The 21630-nt window shown below is 36.9% G+C and overlaps 1 protein-coding gene and 1 long non-coding RNA gene across 4 annotated transcripts in view; one reads left to right on the top strand and one right to left on the bottom strand.

Annotated features, from left to right (window-relative positions):
- OXCT1 (3-oxoacid CoA-transferase 1) overlaps window positions 1-21630 on the bottom strand; it is a 138598-nt gene that overhangs the window by 68001 nt on the left and 48967 nt on the right. For both annotated transcript variants that reach the window (XM_029940950.1, XM_029940949.1), the window contains exons 8-11: window positions 7508-7615; window positions 6142-6256; window positions 2968-3062; window positions 1134-1182 (exon numbers count right to left, since the gene is read on the bottom strand). In XM_029940950.1, coding sequence (XP_029796810.1) covers window positions 1134-1182; window positions 2968-3062; window positions 6142-6256; window positions 7508-7615 — 367 coding nt within the window. The remainder of the gene's footprint in view (window positions 1-1133; window positions 1183-2967; window positions 3063-6141; window positions 6257-7507; window positions 7616-21630) is intronic.
- The window catches only part of LOC115293182, a 30453-nt gene continuing 22340 nt past the window's right edge, over window positions 13518-21630 (top strand). For both annotated transcript variants that reach the window (XR_003909405.1, XR_003909404.1), the window contains exon 1: window positions 13518-13614. This is a non-coding gene — a long non-coding RNA (uncharacterized LOC115293182). The remainder of the gene's footprint in view (window positions 13615-21630) is intronic.

The following is a 21630-nucleotide window of genomic DNA, read 5'->3' as shown; positions in this document are numbered from 1 at the left end:
ATGTTCAGCTAATACTGCTTCTCTTCTGAGATTTGCATGTACTATTTTTGAATGTGAAAGAAGAATAATACTTTTGTGGGGGTAGAGTGAATAAGAGTAAAAGGGCAAAGAAAATCATACTAGAATATAAAAATCAGCTTCTTATGTGCAGCCCCAATCTAAGGATAATCTTCAGCCCCAACAGGGTGGCAGTGTTACCTCAAGCATGGGCAGTGACAATGGCCAGAAGGTCTGGCTTGTTTTTTCTCCTCTAGGCTGCTACCACATGCAACTCTATGTCGCAGTCAAATTAAAAAAAAAAAAAAAAAGGGAACGCATATGCATGTGGGAATAAAGAAGACAGGCTGAGTCTATCTTCAAAAAAATCTCTATTACTCACATCCCTGGGTCACACTGAGTGGCAGAATACGTCATTAAGCACCCTTGAACCTTTGCAAGGATGCTCTCCTACTCCAATGACAACTAGGAGACAGTAAGTTAGAACAAAAACCCCAGTGTGCCATATCTTTTTGCTTTGCCTAGATGGACCCACTTGTCATCCTCTTCATTGTAAGAAGTCAGACATATTTCAGGCTGGGATTGGCCAATGGAAGGCACAAGCAGAAGATCCAGCAGAAGAGACCCCCCTCCCTCACCCAGATTTCTGCAAGATGGCTGTGTGTCTCTGTCAAAGAACATAGTTCCTATTAGGTGGCCCTCTCCCACTACCGTCCCTTAAGGCTGTAGGGTGATAATAACTCCCTGTGGTGCTTCACCATCCTTTCCTGGTTTTCCTCAATAGTGTTCATACCCTGTAAACTGTTCTTTCCTGTAATTCTCATCATTCCTCTATTTGGGAGTGCTCTCTATGTATAGCCAGGACCCTGACTGATTTACCCACCAAAGCTCTTGCCACTATATGTAGCCCCACCTGCAATTTCTCCCTTATCTTATTCTTCCCTAAATAAGAGATGATGAGCACACCATACAAAGAGACTGGGAAGTCTTTTATCCTCCTCAGTGAAAAACACAGTGGAGCACTCTCCAAGAAAAGACAAAGAATCAAGCCCAACTCCTTACTTTTATTTGCCCCCAAAAATACTAAATTAACAGCAGAGGAAAACACTAGAAAAACATGTAATGAAGGAGTTTACCTGCATTGATTAGATCTGCATCAACTTCATTTTGTGATGGATATGGGCCCTGTCAAAAGCACAAGTTCAATTAGTAAAAGAAATTTCTCACTGAACCACACACTAAAATTGTAATATAAATGACTTCTCTAAAAACCTTGGGAAATTACTATCAATAGACTTGAGATGAACCTTTTAAAAATAATTCCGATTGTTTCATGGGTGTTTTTTACATTGATTAGTCTTTCCTACACTAGTAACTGTGATAAAAAACTATTTCCTAAAAATTACCAAAGCTTGAAAGAAATGTTAAGCTATTAGAAAGCTAGGTCAGGAAAACAAAGTAATTATTTTGTACCTGTTATGCAGCCAATGTTATTCATAAATCTTCCTGGTACTTATAAGTGACTATGAACAAAATGGCTGCCAATTGGAAGGGAAGGATCTGGAGAGGCAAAGTTTCATCTTTTTGGTATACAGCATCTAAAGGCCCCAATCTGGAGTCCTAACCTTATCTCTCACAACACCTAAGTTTTGAAGCTCTTATTTTTCCTTTGCCTAGTTACTCTCAGTTTTGCTTTTTAATTTTGTATGTATTTTTACAAGGTATCTCTACATTACTTGAATGGGGTGAGTAGTTTCATAACATAACACATAGTAAATTAAACAGGAGGAAATAGAAAAGTGGCGGGGAAGGCATAAGACAGAACCAAAAGTGAGGAAATCGAGTTGGGAAATTCTAACATACTTTCAAAAAGAGGGTCAAACATATATCATTTAAATAAACTGAAGTGGCAACTAATGTTAGGACTATGTAAGTTTTCCTTTAAACACTGACTATGGGTAAGATATATCATTTCCCTTGTCTTCCAAATGAGTGAACTGGTCACTCTATAAATAATCACATTTTGAAGTATGTGAGTCTTTGAAATATGAATCTGCTTTTATTCAGACTCATACAAGTTTTGTGCTTTTGAAATTGGTCAAGATTACTGCCTCAATCAGTGTCAACTGTATGTTCATGATCATTATTCAGGTTTTAAAGACTAGATATACATTTTACATATGTATAGTTTTTATTGAATTAACAGTGAAGGTCTCCTAAGAACAATAGAAGAATAAAAATCTTATAAATTGGCCAAACTATAAATAATCTCTGCCATAGTTAATATTATATGAAAAATATCATCCAGGAAGCAAAAGTATTTCTTTTTTTTTTTTTCCATAATATTTTATTGTCAAATTGTTTTCCATACGCAAAAGTATTTCTTAATATTATTATAATATTGAGTAAAAAGTATGCCCCAATTCTACGAGGATATTGAGCTCATCTGGAAGGTTAATCCTGAGGAAGAGAAAAACTCTTCCCTTTTGAACATCCTGGCCTTGAAATGACAATTAGGTGAGAAGAACTTTTAAAATTAATCAACTGTCAAAAAATGTCCCCATTCCTCAAGTTAAAACCTAACTTTTCAGTTACTCATCCAGAGTCTTATTGATCATTATAATGATACAGAAATCTTGTCCAACCACACAAAAGTTAGAAATCATTATCTAAACAGGACACTGTGAGGTCTCTCTGAGGCAGGTACACTAGGAAGACAGACAGTGACAAGCCAAAACAGGAGGAGCAATCAGAAAGCTCACATAAGAAACTACCATCTCCTACATGAAATACAACACTACGTGCTCATAATTAACACTGTTTTATGGGGGAAATATTTTATTATGATAAAAAAATAAAAAACAAGGTTGGGAACTTTCTTTAAGCTAACAACTCTCAGAAAATTTCACTGTATAGACTATCTGATTCTCCACTGAGACTGGATAAATAAAACTTTAATTTCGGTCTTACCAAACCCAGGATTCCATTTTCACTTTGTAGATGAACTGTGATATTTGGGCTGATGAAGTTGCTGGCCAGAAGTGGAATTCCTATGCCCAAATTGGCTGGGGAAAAAAGATGTTAAGGTCCACCGCAAAAAAGGTAAAGAGATTATGCTGCTGTAAAGATTTATATCTGCTACATATATAAACCTGAATGTCTGAATTTTACAGACACTTGCTCTGAATGTAATCACTGACTACATTTTTCCATCACCCTTCAGGCACTATTTTCTAGTTTTCTTTTGTTTTATTTTTTTTTTAAGAAAATCTCTAATTTAAATAACATTAATATGCTTTCCCATAAAGATATCAAAGTAGTGGCTTCAGGGGCACCTGGGTGGCTCAGTTGGTTAAGCCTCTGACTTTGGCTCAGGTCAGATCTCACAGTCGTGGGGTTGAGCCCCGTGTCAGGCTCTGTGCTAACCATTAGCTCAGAGCCTGGAACCTGCTTCCGGTTCTGTGTCTCCTTTTCTCTCTGCCCCTCCCCCTCTTGTGCTCTGTCTCGCTCTGTACCAAAAATAAATAAAACATTTAAAAAATGTAAAAAAAAAAAAGTAGTAGCTTCAGAAGACTAGCCAAGAGGTCATTTTTACTGTTAAGGCATATTTTATTTTCATTAATGTGCTTAGTAAACTTAAACTGATGTTATTTCTTATGACTGATACATTGTTAAACATGGCTTGACCTTTGTTTAAAAGTAATTTTCACTATTTAAAACTCCAACTAAAAATAATGATCTAATATTCTCAAAAAAGGCTACCATTTTTAAATTAAAAAGAAAGTTTTCTGACAATACCAAAATGTCTGCCCAAAATTGTAGCGATTCCTTTGGTTCACTGAGATAACATTCATTGGTAAGTGAATCTTCTCTAGGATAAAAAGAAGGGGGAGGTGTGTAAGTTTCAATGTATATAATTACGACCATATAAAAAGTAGCTGAGCTAAGGCATCAAAGAGCTAACTCAGAGTGTTGAATCTCCTTCCTCAAGTGATCAAAATGGGGTCTTGATTTAATCTTGCCTCTCAACACAATCAGGCTTATCAGATCAGAGATACACACACTGCCTGGAATTGCTGTCCATGCTCTCCTCGACCACCAAGCCTGAGCTGGAAATAGTGCAGAGGGATCTTTGAGCCGGAAAAAATGAAAGTTTGTATGTGCTGCCATATTACAGACTGCAAGGGCTGGCAGACTGACTCCAGCAGCCAGTTCACTGCTCGCAGGCACAGGGACTCGATGAAGCTATAATAGCTACTTGGCTCATCTGCTGCAAATCACAAGCTAGTGTAGTTTGTGTGTACTTCATTTCTCACCGTGATGTACAGACCACACTGAGATATTATTGCCACTAGGAGTGAGTATTTTCAGATAAGGGCAACCCATGTTACAAATGCTTTCATCATATTCGGTAACTCTTTTAGGATGTGACGCAAGACGAGTATTCTTCAATACCTTTTAGTGGGTCAAATGCCAGGGGTAAAGACGTCTATGTACTCTGGGCTGAGAAAGAGCCGGTGATATGGAAAGACCATTTATATGAACTGACTTACAAATATTTTTCATAGGTAATAGAGTAACAGTGACTAAAGAACACCTAGAAGCCATTAGTATCTAAAATGAGTGTTATCATACAGTCAGTGTTTAAATGTCAACGGGAAACCAAATGACTGGAAGTGAGAAGAAACCCCAGGGTCTAACATCTACCTGATAAGTTAACTTGGTTGACTCCACAGCCTGTTGGTAGAGGAGCTGAAGAGGAGGCACAATTATATTCCTCTCACCATAACATAGGGCATAAACTGGAAAACAGAAAAATTAGGTGGTGGGGGTAAAAGAAAAGTAGAAAAAGAGAGTTTTCCCAGTCAGTATCAGTCTGAAAGGTGATATTCATGGACAGGGAAACTTGCAGAATGTAGACACTTGTCATGTTTCTAGTTCCTCCTGTCATATGCCTTTAAGTATGGCTTTGGTGCATTTACTGTTCAACAACTAATTTTATTAAACACCATTTGTATTTATATGCATTACTTGTTATTATATAGTTCAATATTTGATATACTGAAAACTAGCAAAATGGCAAAGAGAGTCTCACATTCAAAATCTGAATAATAAGGGGCACCTGGGGGGCTCAATCAGTTGAGTGTCCAACTTTGGCCTCAGGTCATGATCTCATGGTTTGTGGGCTTAAGCCCCGTGCTGGGCTCTGTGCTAACAGCTCAGAGACTGAAGCCTGCCTCAGATTCTGTGTCTCCTTCTTTCTGCCCCTCCCCTGCTTGCGTGCACTCTCACTCTCTCTCAAAAATAAACATTAAAAAATTTTTTAATCTGAATAATAATTGTACTAAATTATCTTAACCTCTCTTTTTGACAAAGTATCCAAAGCAGAATTTGAATCATTCATTGAACACCCTTACAAAGCATTGGACATAAAAGGGTATGCTCATGGGATCTTTGTCAAAGTAAACAAGGGGTTGTTAAGAAGTTGAATCTTATGTTTCAATGAGTATGCAAATGTCAGAACACAGAAAAAGTAAATAGCACTGTTATAACTAGTACTTCTGAGATTTGAAACCCTCATCTTGGGTAATCTCTTTTCCCAATAACCTTTAGCCAAATGCCAAACTGTACTGAAATCCATTGTATATTAGAAAATAGCTAAGCAAACTTTAGTTGCTATTTTGTTTCAAGAGGGCAAACAGATCATAATTCTAATTTCATATACCTTGATATCTTTAGGTTATATGCCACATTTTGTAAAAATTGATCCATTGTTTTAAAAATTGCAATGAACTAGAAAAGAATCCCTATGCAGGAGCCTAGCTGCCTGATGAATATAAAAAAGTGAGGGAGGGGCTCCTGAGTGGCTCAGTTGGTAAAGGGTCTGACTCTTGGTTTCAGCTCAGGTCACCATCTCACGGTTCGTGGGTTCCAACCCTGTGCTGGGCTCTGTGCTGACAGCTCTGAGACTGCTTGGGATTCTCTGTCTCCCTCTCTCTGTTCCCTCCCTGGGGCTCCCCCACACATGCTTGCTCTTCCTCTCTCTCAAAATAAAAAATAAACAATAGTTAAAAAAAAAAAAAAAGAAAGAACAGAAAACGTGAGGACTATGTTTCTGCCCAGTCCCAGAAAGATAAAGGATACCATACATGCCATCCTCAAATTCAAGAGCTGCCCGCTTGATGATACGTTCCCTTACATTATCTCCAGGTTTATCGGATTTGGTTTTTACATCTTCCTCTTTCCGGATTGATAAACGCTTTAAAATAAACAGAAATAAATTATTCATGGTTGAGGTATGCCTTGTATTTTATCACTGCTGAAATCTAAAATTTTACTGGAAAAAAACATGGGTCTCTCCCATTACCATTATGAGGCAGATCTACAATATAACAGAGAATTTTTTTTAAGACTAACATGGGTGGTATTTGATGGCAGAAATAATTTTTTAGAAAGTGAAAGAGGCCAGATTTGTTTGAAGAGGAAGATATATCTGTTCCGTCTTTTTGAAGCACGTAACCCCTGTGTTGCTGTCACACTGACTGCTACTACTATTAGTCTTAAGACTCCTACAACTGAACTCTCCTCAGGTGCTCAAGGACTGAGCCAGAACAAAGAACAAGGAACAGACCTTGGGGCTCTGTTTTGGCCAGGCTGTCAGAATGCGTTTACCAGGTGTTCCTATTGCCAACTGTGTATTTCCACCTACAGAGTCTGAACTGGTTTTGCTATAAGCACATCACAGAAATCATAAAAGTATCCAGAAACCAGCCAGGGAACTATTTTCATTACTAAATCTTCTTGACGTAGACTCTGGTTCCTATTTGCAAACGTCCCACATCCTCTCTCCTTAGCCCCTTGACCTTAGTTTTAGATTACAAAATATCTTTCTGTTTGACGCTGGGTCGAGAGCAGCTCTGATTCCTCAGTATCTCCCACTGCATGTCTATTCTGTTGCTGACCCCCAGATAATTCTGAATTTTGATACCAATTTTGGTTCAGCTGAGCATTCTTCATGATCTCAGGAGCCTTGGAACCTCTCCAATGCCCCTGATGCCTATTCCGTGCTATGATCCCATATCCACCAGCTGCCCAGGGTCCAACACTGAGGGAAATGACTTTCTCGACTTTATACACTACAAAGCAACTTCAAAATTGATAGCCATTTCTGACTAGGAGTCCAGCAGGGCTAAAGCCTTCCCTACCCTGTAGGACAGCCAATCAAAACTATGCATTATAATAAATTAGGACAGTTGCAGAAGCCTGGAAGACCGCCTAGAGAATCAGATAACTTGGGGATACACGCTTTTGTAACCACAAGGCACTACTGGGCTGGACAATAACATAGACAATCATGTCCTCTTAGGATTGACACATGAGAAGCTCCTACTAAGATCCAAGGCAAGACTTTCTATTCAGCTTTAATTCCCTATCTTATGAACGGTCCCAGGGGCACATAATCTCTGATGATCAGATTTATAAATTCTAACAAAGAAGATAAGTCAATTACCTCAATTCTTTTCTCATATTTTTCTCCCTTTATAAGGCGATGTACATAAATCTTAGGAATATGGATGTCTTCTGGGGCAAATGATCCAATATCCACAATTTCTTCAACCTAGTAAAAAAAAATAGTGAGATCTTAAACTGAAAAGTTTTTATTGAAAAAAGTGAAGTACATGCATCTTTACCTCCAACTTAAGCTGGATATAGAATGTAAAATACACATAAATATATATGCTTATAAATATATATGTATGTGTGCATATATGTATATATGTACGTATGTAAAAGAGAACATATATGTATATACATACATATGTATGTATGTAAAAGAGAGAAATAATATACTATACACAGACACTTCTGGACCCACAAAGAAGAAAAAATTCAAATACATGTGTCTGAACATAAAATACAGAATATAAAGCTACAGAACTTAGTCTCTGCCTAAAAGAGCCTTAGTTACAAAGCTGTCAAATGGTTTCTCAGTACAGCTGCTTGAACTTTCACAATTTGCAACTCAACCATGGAAAACTTGAAAGCACATCCCTTATACCCTGATTTTCAAAAATTAATGGGAGATTTATCATATCAAACACAAAGATCTGTAACAACATCTGCTTGGTCAATTGAAGGGCTTTTTAAATATAGATACAAATGCTATTTGTAACGGTTTTTAATTATTTGTTATTAGTGTCCTAGAATTGTGATAGAACTGCAATTGCTGAAATAATTTTACTTAACGACAGATCATTAATTTCAACATGGAAATTCAAAAGGAAAATATTAACTAATCACTAGAAATGCTCAATGTGATTAGAATTAAAGTCATTCACAGACCAAAAGGGCATTTTATAGCAGCATGAAATGCTATTGGGGTCAAAGAACTATCTTTCTGGTGCTAAGACAAAAATATTACCTTGAAGATTATTGGGTCAGCTCAGTAGATGTCATATCCAAAGCAAAGAACTATTTGCTTAAATGAACTAACTTGTGCAAAGTCACTTGTATTAAATGTACCCTTAAACTAAGAACTGAATTCTCCAGGAGTTTGAGGTCAAGTAGCACTCTTCATGCTATTCTACCATGTACCCCAACACCACACTCCTCCTCCACTGAAAGAATACCAGGAATCACAAGAGTCATTTTGGTTATTGTTCACTGCCCCCAAATAGCTGGGAAAAAAAAACAACAACGGGATGTGGTAGACAAAAGCTATCTTCAATGATAATTAGAAAGATCTTAGTGAAAATTAAACAAAAACTCCAAGGAAGAGTCAGTAAACATGTGGGCATCCAAGCTGACAGAGTAGGTAAAGACGCATACCTGCATTCACTGAGAATGAGTGAGAGGGAGGCTAATCTGTATCTGCACTGTATATCACTGTCATATCACTGTAATCTTTATCTTCCCCACAAAACTTCTCTGTCCTCCGGCAGTTCCCAATCAGAGTGGTGACCAGATAGAGAAGAGTAGATATAGGAAATGCAGAGCAGCTAAGCATTATACTACCTCTTCAAGTTCTTGGAAGTTTCAGCCATCAGGGCTCATTCATATCTTTAAACTTATTCAATTCAAGCTTTCAAAGAGTTTCTGGACTTTAAACTTGTGTTTATACATGACTTCATTACCCCAAGGATATATATGACTTATTATTCATTAAAATATTGACTATACCATTTGTTACAATAATATTGAGTTGGAAACAACCTAAATCATCAACTATAGGATAATGGCCAAATATATAGGGTACATCCACATGATGAATCAATACTATGCTTTCATAATTCTTAATGGCATGTCATAAGTTAATGTTTCATAAAAAGTAAGATTTTATACAAATAAATATTTATAGATATGCTCTTTGGTACAATTACCTCTCTACCTACAAAAAAAAACCAGAAAGGAAATACACAGAAATGTTAATACTTATTATCTCTGAGTAACAGTACAAGGTTTTTTTTTATTTTATTTTGATAACCAAAGGGTGAAAAACACTCTTTTAAAGATACAATGGACACTAAGTAAGTAGTTTCCCAAACTAGAGAATGCATAAGTGGAGGATATCATAAATTCCTTAACTAGTTAGACGTGTACCAAAAGGACAAGTAAGAAAAGAAGGGAGACTCAAAAAACACAAACATAAACACAAACAACAAGACCACAGTTTCTAAACTCTAAAAGCACTCCGAACTTTATAAAATGAATTAAGGAAACTCTTTTGCCTACTTTTTTTTAAGATAATGCCAATTATTCTCCATGCCTAGGGTTGTTCCAAAAGTCCAGGCCCTCATATCTTTTGCTTGATTTATTGTAGCAGCTTCCTAGTTGGTTTCTCTGCCTTTGCCCTTCAGCAGGGACAAGAAACATAAAGAAAAAAAAATAATAATAATACTTATCACTTAAGCCAGAAATGCTGATGGTAACCAATCACTATTTTCTTCTGCTTCCAATTAAGAAAGCTTTGACCAAAAACACCATGTTAAGACAAAGTCTCTTTTCCAAGGGTAACAACATCATGACTTTCACAACAAATAGGGTGAAAGAATGTGTCCTGGTAAAACAACTGACGAAAAGCAGGAATCTGATTGAATGTCATCAATTCTATGCTTTGTCATCCTAATAGAAGTGATTTTCATATAGTAGAAAATGCATGTACAGCATTTGTCAAAACAATATCAACACTTAGCAGTACTGAAAATTTCTATACAAAAATCAAAACTTTCTTAGAGTTGGTTAGCAGAGTTAATAGCAAAGGAAGAAAATATTTGAAGTATAAACCAAAAGAAGGAAACATATGTTTTCAGACAATCTGTGAAAAGTTTAAAAAAACTGAAGAGGCAGAACTATCATAATGCCAGCTACTGAAGGGACCGAAGCCTTCTGTGCTGGCTTTGTGTGATTATGAGAAAGAACAGTAAGGAAGAACCAACATGGGGGAAACAAGTCTAGTGAGATCGGGCGACAACATAAGAGCTAAAGGAATCTGAAGAGAAAAAGATGAAAAAAATGAGCTTGTGAAGAAAAAAGTAAAAATAAAAGTTCACAAGAACACTCACTAACAAAGGCAGAGATGTAACTCCTGAAATCAGAAGTGGGGAAGAGAGAAAATAAAGAACAAAGAAAAAGTCTCAGTGCAAATCACTGAGCATATTTAAGTAATATATACTCAAGATGGAGGAAAGGTAGCTTCCTGAAGAACAACCCAGACGTCTGGCTGGTGCAAGGCATAGTTCTTACGTAGCAAGCACCATCTGGTTCGTCTAGAAACGAGACACTTGAGGCTTCTCTAATTAGTACTTGTCTTCAGTCATTAGCAGGAAAATAGAGGCTAGGAAATGTTAATTATTATTGATTTGAACTTTGTCTTAAAAGGTTGCTTTCTCTGCCCCGTACTCTTTCTATTTTATAATTCTGAAAACTTTTATTTTAAAGCTCAGACAAGGATAAGAACTCATCCTTGGGTGACGATGTCTTTGTTTTTACTTGGCAAATATTATTTATATCTCAAGTAAGGGAACAGAGGAGCTACAAAGCAGTAACTTACTTATGTACGAACATACATGCGTACGTATGTGTGTATGTGACAACCTGAATCATGAAAGCCACAAAAAAATTGGGCCCAACCCTGCAAACCTCACAGTGATACTAGATGAGGGCTGTTTGGGGAGGAAGAGGAGGGGTCACACTGCAGCTGTTTCTCCTGAGTCATCTTACCTTTCAAAATGGATTAGGATGACTATCTTCTGATAAGAATGGAAAAAAAGGCAAAAACAGCAAGCAGTAATGTCTAGAATCATGAAACACATGAAGTGACCCCAAATTAGGAAAAACCGTGACCAGAAAAATGGAAAAGAGAGGCAATGAGCCATAACAGAAGACATTACAAGTTAGATGCAGAGGTGGTCTGGATGTCTCTGGGTTAGATGAAGACAAAATGTGGAGAAAAAGGGAGGTCAGCACACTTCCCAAGAATCCAAAGGAGCAAAACAAACAAGCAAAACCAATTAAAAAATACAAAGGAGCAAGAAGGTACATATTGTATTAAGCTTCATGCTAAGAGATGGTAGGGTTAGTGCAAAAATATAAGGTAAAATGGCAGGGAAGCTAAAAGGGCCTAGAATTAACTACAAATGGCCTTAGATATCTATATGTAAACACACAAAGACTGAAAAGATGAATAGCTAGGCTATTAACAAATTTGCAACAGTAGTAAATACGATTGCGTAGCTATGACTAAAGCCTGGTTGATGGATCTCATGCCAACAGATATTCTACAATGCCCAGTGAAAACAAGCTCACAGAAGAACATGCTATGTCAGGTAAAATATGCATATGCCTGGGCAGCCACAGACCTGGTAATGAAATGTGGCAAAGTAGATTTACCATGAGTTTAAAAAGATAAAGAATATCACACTAATGGCCATATAATCAGAGTACTCACCAAACTAAAGATGTTGAAGATGTATTTTTAATAGAAGCGTCAAAAGTGGCTCAGAAATAAGATAATTGTATCATTAGAGACACTAAGTATTTGAACATCTTCTGATCATCACATTCCTCCGAAAAGTTCTATAATGCCTTCTGACAAGTTCTATATTTCAGAATAAAAAAGCGAGAGAAATCATAATTCTGGACCTCTATCGGAAAACCAATAAGGATAAACTTGGTAAAGTAGAAATGATGGAATCCCTATGAGAAAGTGACAATGTAAAATTGGAATTTGCAGTGGACAGGGAAGTAAATCCTGGACATACATAGAAATATATCCTGGTCTTTGAAGAAAAGCAGACTTGAAAAAGTTGAGAGAGAAAAAAAAAAAGGCAGGATCAAGTGGTCAGAGACTCTATAAGATAAATAGACCTATGAGGCTTTTGAAACCTCCATTCTGACAAGACGAAAACGGATCACCTTGATGATGAGAACAGCATATGAAGAAGAGTATAAGAGGTATAATATGGCTAGCTGTATGTTTCCTTGTATCTTACAAGGGCTCATACAAGAGACCAGCAAGGTCTAGGGCAAATGGGAGTCACACGAAACTTTGAGAGGTGTGTCAAAAGGTATAAATCAGAATGAAATGACTCATGTCCAACACGCTACAGATGATAAAAGAGTGGTTTCTGGGATGATTTTGCTGTTGCTGATGGAGAATTCAGAAATGATAATCACCAGGGCTTGAAAGAGACAACAGAAAAAAGTGCTGCAGTTCAATTCCATTTTGCTCCTGACTTCCCCATTCGGGAGAAGGAAAGGGCACTACTAATAGGGCTAAGGGGGAATTCAATTCTAAGAAGAGATAGATAGATTCTCTGAATACTCAGCAGTAGACCCACAAAAAATATAACCCAGAAATCTTAAAGCACCTGAAAATATGGTCACAGAATTATAGCCAAGTGAAAAATGGTAGCAATGTCAGCAGATGGAGAGAAGCAAATAGACTTCTTTCCAAAACAGCGGCTTGATTCACAACAGTATTCTAAAATGGATTATTACACAGATGGTCTATAAGGTCATTAAACAGAGAAGACACCAGTACAAGTTACCCCCAGACTGCACCAGGCAGGATGACCTCCATTAACTTGCAGATCAGGCTAGCATCCTGGAGAGGAGAAAAGTAGTGTGTGATTTCCCAAAGAACCTGACCAAGTTCCTCACAAGTTTGTAGACTTAGCAGGGAAATATGACTTAGATACATTCATTTAAAATCAACAAATACAATTTAAGCACCTACTAGATACAGCAAGGAGGAAAACAGATAGGAAGACTAATTTGATGTGCAGATAGTAGATAAGTACTTGAAGAATCACAGAAGTATTTGATGGCCTAAGAAATCCTTAGATGTTTCCAATGCTGTTGTTCTAACTTTGGGGGAAATGAGTAGTTCTTTATGAATCCAATGAAAGCTATGCAAGCTATAAAATCCTTTATGAGATTTCAGGGGTGTGGCCCATAAACACTGGCCCACACCCCACTCCTACCCTTCAGTGTCAGCTAGACCCCAGATGAGAAGAGAAGCCTAATCTAATGGGCCGAGTTCTTTGGTCCTATCCTGTTCAATATCTTTATCAAGGCCTTCAATGAAAACAGGGAGCACATTCTGAGTCCTCAGTGGTAAGAGGGAAGGGTCTGGGTGCAACAGGAAATTCTGAACAGATACATTTCCATCTCTTTAAAGAAGACAATCTCAGGCTTATGATCTCCAAGTATATAGCAAAAGTTTGGGTGAGAAAAACAATATTCAAAGGGTCCAAACATTCTTAATGCTCCAAGAAGAGTCTGCTCCTGGAGCAAACCAGTAGCTTTTCACCACAGTTATAGAGACAGCTCCTCCTTCTTACAATCAAATGAGTTCTTTCTTGCAATTAAGATAGAATGCCTAAGGTAAAATCTGTCTAGTTTTGATAGAAAGAGTAGTTGTATGTCGCCTGATCTGATCATTAGTTTTCTTTATATGATATATACTATCAGCTGCATAAGTACTTTAATTTTTACTTGACATCTTGTACTCACTTGCCATGACATTACTATTTTTCAGTCCAATTCCAGCTCCATTTTAAAGCCCTGCCATTGCTTTTCTTTTTTCTTATAGCTGTACCTTTTGTTTTTGTTTTAAATAGGCTCCACATCCAGTTGGAGCCCAACACAGGGCTAGAACTCACAACCCTGAGATCAAAACCTGAAGTGAGATCAAGAGTCACATGCTTAACTGACTGAGCCACCCAGGCACCCCTAGCACCTTTTTAATTGATCTTAGTTTGTATATATTCTGTTTCTTGTAAGCTACTTTATATAATTTCTAGGACAAAATGGGTAAAAATTAAATAGTGCATTGATTAAACAAGGCCAGAAAAAATAGCTGATACTTTTCAGACAGAAAATGGTCTCTACTGGTTAGGAAAATTAAAAAATGATATTCAGCAGGGAACAAATGTTGTAAAATAATACCTGGCCTAATAATTTTTGAAGAGAAAATATAAAAGGGTTTACCTAAACACAGGCACAAAGACTATACCCCAAAACACCAGAAGAATCTCCCTTTCTCCACTTGCTGTCCAACCTCAGAGTTCATGATAATCACCTTCAACCTGACATCCCTCATTACAAAACAAAACAATCCTTTCTTCTTATGTCTCATTTGAAACATGGGATGAAAAGGAAAACAAATGAAGCAGCTTAAACGTTTTAGAAGAAAAGCTTTACTTACAATAGATTAATTTACTAAAACTATGATTAGCAGCAAAATAGGCCATATTGATCCAAAAAGAAGAAGGAATACTACTTACTTCACAAACTACCCCAATAGTTTTTGTAATGGAGATTATTTTTTAAAAACAAATTTAAAATTTTTTAAAATGTTTATTTAGTTTTAAGGAAGAGAGAATGTGAATGGGGAAGGGGCAGTGAGAGAGGGACAGAGGATCTGGCGTGGGCACTGTGCTGTCAGCAGAGAGCCTGATGTGGGGCTCGAACCCACAGGCAGCAAGATCACAACCTGAGCTGTGGTCAGACGCTTAACTGCCAGAGTCTTCCAGACGCCCCTCAAAAACAAATTTAAAAGCAGTGTATGATAGGTATTATTTTCATTTCCACTGACTCCAATATTATATCCGAACAGTCTAGTCCATGCTGGTATTTTGCTAGCATTTTTTTTAGTTGACCAAAAATGTCAATCTTCACTAAGTATATGATTTAATAACATTCAGGCAGTATTACAAATATCCCAATTTTATTTGTCATATCTTCTGAAAGGAAATTTTATTAGGGCTGTAGCAAATCCAGAGAAGTCATTAAAAGGAGTACATCTACCCAAAGGAATTAAAACACTTCTAACACATTCATTCAAAGCACCAGTCTTATCTACAATACTAAGGCAAAAAAATTACACCATTATCACATACCCTAAGAAAAACAGGGAGCTGATATAATTAAAAGAATTAAACTAGGAACAGTTTTCAATGAAGAGAGTTATGGAGAAACAGGAAACGAAAGAAAGTCTGTGTTGGGTTTTTACAGCCACCAAACAACTGCCTATTAGTGATGCCAGCTAAAAACTTTGAAAGGTTACTCTTTTAAGACTGTTTCCTTCAATTTGGAGCTGTTAATCATCCTTGGAGCTTTTCATATTGTAAGAATCCAGTATTTAACACATAAACTGCAAAGTAGAATTGGGTTAATCTCTAGCATTTCCAGAACACAGCTTATGGTTGCTTAATCTAAAAGAGATTGCAACTAGGATTCACCTTGTGGATGACTCAATAGGTCCTAAATTTAAAACCCTACACCATGTGAGATAGAACAAGAGTTTTCCTCTTTCATTTTACTTTTTAAATGTTCTCTCTACGTTTTCATTTCTATAAAGCAGTAAGCAAAGTGGAATCTTATTAATTTCATTAAAATGCCACGTTTCTTTTCCCTGATTTAGTATAAGAAAGGTAGACATAAAATGCAAAAATAAACTTCAAAACAAGATGACCTTCCCACCTCTCCTAGTACAATTTCCAAAACTAGCTCTTTACGTCCTAAAGAAATTCAAACATACTCATCACGTTCACAGCTGTGATGTTAACAGTAAGAACAAATGGCTGTTTCCTTCATATAAACAGCAGGTACACACGAACAGTTTTACAGCTGGTACCACTTGGCTCCAGTTTTTCCCCACAAACTGAATTTCAGCCACTGGTCATCACTAGGGGAGCGGAGTCAGTCCATACTCTGAGGTCTTCATTCACAGCAATGACTGAAAAACCTACAGTGAATGAAGCTTAAGTTTCAAATCTAAAATGTCTTGTTGGCATATATATAGTTCATCCCTGAAACTTTAAGCCATATTTGAAAAATGAAGAATGACAATGAAAAGATGAACCCTGACCTTTTAGAATTTCCTCCCATTAAAAACGAGTGGCTATGGGTGATAGAAAATAGTAATTTGTTGATGCCAGCACTTTGTAAGAGAGAAACTTTGTCATGTGATTCCAATGCCATGTATTTCACCTATACTCAAAAAGTTAGACAACAGAGGATAAGACAGAGTGCTGGACTGGGGGGTCAGAAGATGTGGATTCTGGTGTTAACCCTAATGTCATCTAGCACTGTGTTCTTATGTGAAGCACTTAAGGTCACTTCATCTCTAAAATGTGAAAGTTGAGTTTTAAATAATGCCTAGTATTCCTTCCAGCCCTTACATGTTGTAAGTCTACATTTGTTCCTCCGTGTGCTATAAAAAGACCTTAAAGTATGCAAATTAATGTACTTTTTAATTACTCTAGGCTGTTGAACACTACATCATTCCCCTCTTACACAACACATGATTTTAATTCCATGCCACTTAGTATACCTTCAATACCCTCTGTACTTGCATATTTGCTATGCCAATTCTCGGCTGAGTCAACAGGCCATTGCTTTTACAAGATCAGTTTATTTGCCACTATTTGATAACCCTCTGCATATCTAGTTAACTACCATATGGCTTCTTCTGCTTTAACTGCATAATAAAAGCCTATTGAATGAAACACACTATCCACTGCAGCCAGCATTAAAAGGCACACCTTGAGATAAAATGATCCCAGTGAAGTCAGAGGAAGCTCGTCACAGTAATAAGGAAAGGAATTACAGAACAGCTGGCAGCGGATTATGAAGTCTCTCAATTCAAGGTCTGACAAAGGCCTCGAATATAAAGCTGTCAGGAAGAACCACTGAGTATAAGGCATTTTTGCTTCCTTAGACCATGTCAAGATAATGACGCCAATCAAGGAGAATGGGCAGAACATTTCTAAGCCCGCAAAGCAATGCTTACATTTTAAAATTGCTGGCTCAGTGACTCAAAGAGCATTTAGTGATCATCTATTATGTGCCAGGCATTGTGCAAGCTGCTGGGGATACAGAGATGAGAAGGACAAGGTCCCACGAAGTACGCCCAGTCTAATGGACGAGACAGGCAAACAGCTAATCACCAGTGCCACATGGTGATAAATGCTGTCAACAGAGGAAACGCTCCCCTCAGAAGGCAGAAACGAACCACAAAAAGAAGAATGTGGAGGGCATTCAGGGCCTAAGTATGGTAAGAGCAAAGTCAGTCCTAGAGTCAGGAAAGAATGTAACTGGGGGATGTGGCAAGAGGGTACCCATGAAGAGATTTAGGGCACACAGGTATGGGAGCGGCAGAAAAAGTCTGAAATTTGTACTTTATGAAACGAGGAACCTCATTTTGGAAAAGCTATCAGAAATGGCAACAGCTACCCTGAACAAAAAAGAAATGCAATTTCCTTCATATTTCAAAAAACTCGCAGGAGAGTTCACCTTAACTAATGCTGCTAGGGCATGTTCTTTTGATTACTGTAGCTTCTCTCCAGAAAAGAAATTTTTAACAACTTGGCAATTACATCCTCTCACTTTTACTGATTTTTGGTTGTGCACCTGGATCTTCTAGGGCCCTAGTAAAAGGCCACTGGGAAATTTGAATATATTCTAATTTTAGAAGGCTGCCATATGCTATGTGCTAAAGCTATAATAATGATACATGCCGAAATGTGTTCCTAAGAAATATAAACAGTAACACAAAAGGGGTCAATGAGTAATGTTCATCACTTTTCCTCACACAACTCTTACTTAAATCATTTACGTAAGTCCTGGCTTTAAAATGCCTTCTGTTTAAAGCTATATTATCGAACAAGAAAGATTTAGAGAGTAACTCCTTTAAAAAAAAAAAGCAGCTAATTTTTAAAATGAAACAATCTTGCATAAGCCCTAATTATCACTTCAGTATTTGTAGACTAGATCTATATTTGAAGTGGAAAAAATAACATTTTTTTGACAAGGTCTCTGGAAGGAGTGAGGAAAGCCACTATTATTTTAATAGGAGTGACTTTAAAATCACAAGCTAGATTCTTAACACCAACATGGAATAAATCAATAAGTAGGTCAAAAGATGTTAGGTAAACTAAAGGAGAAAGTAAAATTAGCAAAAGGAATCTTTGTCCTTTTATGCAATGAGACGGTTTTGTAAGAAAGTATCCCATTGGTTCCTGTCCATTATATCGTGCCTTACTATTCGATAGCCTTCGGGAGAGAATATCATGGGTAAAGATCCCAAAACCATTATATTATGTTAGAAATTCCCTGTGGCCTTTTCTTGCCTTCTTTTTCTCAACAGAATATATGTCCTCATTTGCAACAAGACGATTTTGTGGGAAATCATAACCATGAGTTTTAGAGAGCTGTCTCAAAACAGTGAATCAACAGAGCACTTGACTCACACCTTATTTTAGGAACAGGTTCTGTGGGCATAGCTGCCAGTCATGGCTATGTCTCTCAGAGAGCCTGATCCATCTTTATTTCCATAATTAAGTTACTGCTATGGGTTTAAGATGCTCTTCCTTTTCTAGTCTACCAGCTAGAGACAATCAAGTTTTTTCCCCAGGGTGGAGCAGCTAAAATCCCCCCAGGAAGCGGGGTCCAAACCCTTAGAGCCCAGTTTCAGAGTACACATCAGCCACATTCTTGCATTTCTTCCTTCTTTTACAATTCTTCATCTAAGTGGGAGATTCAAGAACACCTAAGAATGAAATGCTGGAGACATTCCCATTAAAATAACTATACTAATACCTACAACAACACATAAAATCAGAAAGTATAATATAATATAAATAGTCAATAAATATTCAACTTCCTTTGTCATCAAGGATCTACAAATTAAAACCATAGCACAGCATTTTTCACCTAGCAAGTTAATAAAAAAAATTTAAGTATAATATCCATGTTGTCAAGAATGGTTCAAAGTGACACTGTTACATATCACTATGGGATTAAAACTGAAATTACCTTCCTAGAGAACAATTTAGCAATATTTATCCCAAATTTGTAAAATATTGATGTACACACTCAAAAAAATCCACTTCTAGGAATTCTGTCAAAGAAAATTATCAGATATGGACAAAAACAAGGATAAGTACTAAAGCACTGTTGATAATAGTGAAAGATGGGAAACAACATAAAAATCCAATAATAGAGAGTTGTTAACACACATTTGAGTACAACTATGGAAATAGCCTTTTGGGAGGGAAGTATTAATGACCTGCAAAAACATCTTTAATGTTTTATGTAATAAAAAAATATATAATATGGTCATAAATTTACAATATGTATGAAGAGGAATGAAGGAAATCAAGCCAAGAGACATCCAATTCCCTCTTTCCTTCAAGGCCCTTGGTTCCATGCAGGAAGTATCTCCACATCCAATTTTGGCCCATTCACACCAAAATATCCTTAGACCTGTGAGCCAAGAGGGAGATTTACATGCCTGGAGTCCTAACTTTCCTTCACAACCTACCATATACAAATATCTGCAGAAACATGTCCAAGAAATAGGAAGAGACCCAGTGTGGTCAGAGCCACAACCCCACAGCCCACAGCAGCAGGCAGGATCCCACAGCCATTACTATCTTGATCATTAAATTTAGCACTCACTGGTCTAAATATCTAGGTGAGTCCTATCTCATCAACTAGATTATGAGATGGCCTAAGATAATCACTGTGTCTATGTAGCAGATCCCTATTATTTGTGACCTTAACTCATGTCTTTTACTAGTTCCCAAACAGCTCTGAAGGTGGCGATTTATTGTTTTGGTAAGCTATGAACTCAACAGAGTGCACGCTTAGAATGGATTTCTAGCCAACTGTACCCTTCCAACATTTAAGTGAAGCACTGTTTTTATTTCTACATGGTCACATACCCAGTAACTTCTGGAAAGAATCAAACATTTATTTCCTTATGAAAAGTCTGCACACAGTAATAAGGAGGTGCTGATTGGATATTTGGGACACATACAAGAAACTAAGTACCAAATTTAACAATGGCTCACATTGACCATGTAAACAAGCCCGCTATATCTTCTGTAAGGAAAGAAACAAACACACAAATAAAACCAGGCAATTTATTAATCTTTCAGGAAGGCTTCCAACCAGTAGAGTGGGTTAGCATCGAGAATGCAATTTTAAGAGCATGTTTAGTTTTATTAGAAACTGACAAATTGTCTTTGAGAGCAGCCGCTTGTCTGATGTTAATGCAGCTACTTCTGGGTTATTTTGATTAGTGTTGGCATAGTCATAATATTTATTTCTCTACCCTCTTTTAGTCTATCTGCATCTTATGTTAAAAATGAATTTTTCAGAAGTAGAATACTGGATGGGGGAAATGAAAGATTTTAGTCAAAGTGTATAAAATTCCAGTTGTAAGTCAAACAAGTTCTGGAAATCTAATGTTTATCATGATGATTTACAGTAAACAATATTGTATTATATATGTAAAAGTTGTTAAGAGAGTAAATCTTCAATGTTCTCATCATAAAAAAGAAATGTAATTACATGACGTGATCAGAGTATTAGCTAATGCTACAAGCAGCAATCATTTTACAATATACAAGTGGATCACATCAACAGGTTGTATACCTTAAATTTATGCAATGTTATGTCAATTATATCTCAATAAAGCTGGAAAAAAAAAGTGAGTTTCCCATTAATGACATACATTTGGGTCTTGTACAATCCACTCTTGAGAGCATGTCTGCCTTTTAATTGGCATATTTAGACCATTAATTTTTATTCTTTTTTAACAGTGAAAACAACGATCGTTTTTTATTTCAAGTTTTTGTTTAAATTCTAGTTAACATATATGGTAAAATTGGTTTTATGCATAGAATTTAGTGAATCATCACTTACATATAACACCCAGTGCTCATCACAAGTCCCCTCATTAATGCCCATCACTCAACCAACCCTTCCCCCACCTGCCTCCCTCCATCAACCCTCAGTTTGCTTTCTATGTTGAGTCTCTTATGATTTTGATGCCCTCTCTTCCCACCCCCAGTTGCCCTATGTTCATGTTTTATTTCTTAAATTCCACATATGAGTGAAATCCTACAGTATTTGTCTTCCTCTGACTGGCTTATTTCACTTAGTTTAATACAATCTAGCTCCATCCATGCCATAGCAAATGGCCAGGTTTCATTCTTTTTGATAGCTAACTAATATTCCACTGTGTGTCTGTATGTGTATATATACATATATACTATATTATATATAGTGTATATATTTTTATATATGTATATACATACACACACATCTTTATTCACT

This window comes from Suricata suricatta, chromosome 6 (genome assembly GCF_006229205.1).
Source record: "Suricata suricatta isolate VVHF042 chromosome 6, meerkat_22Aug2017_6uvM2_HiC, whole genome shotgun sequence".
Taxonomy (NCBI): domain Eukaryota; kingdom Metazoa; phylum Chordata; class Mammalia; order Carnivora; family Herpestidae; genus Suricata; species Suricata suricatta.
This window is presented reverse-complemented; position numbering and strand designations above follow the sequence as displayed.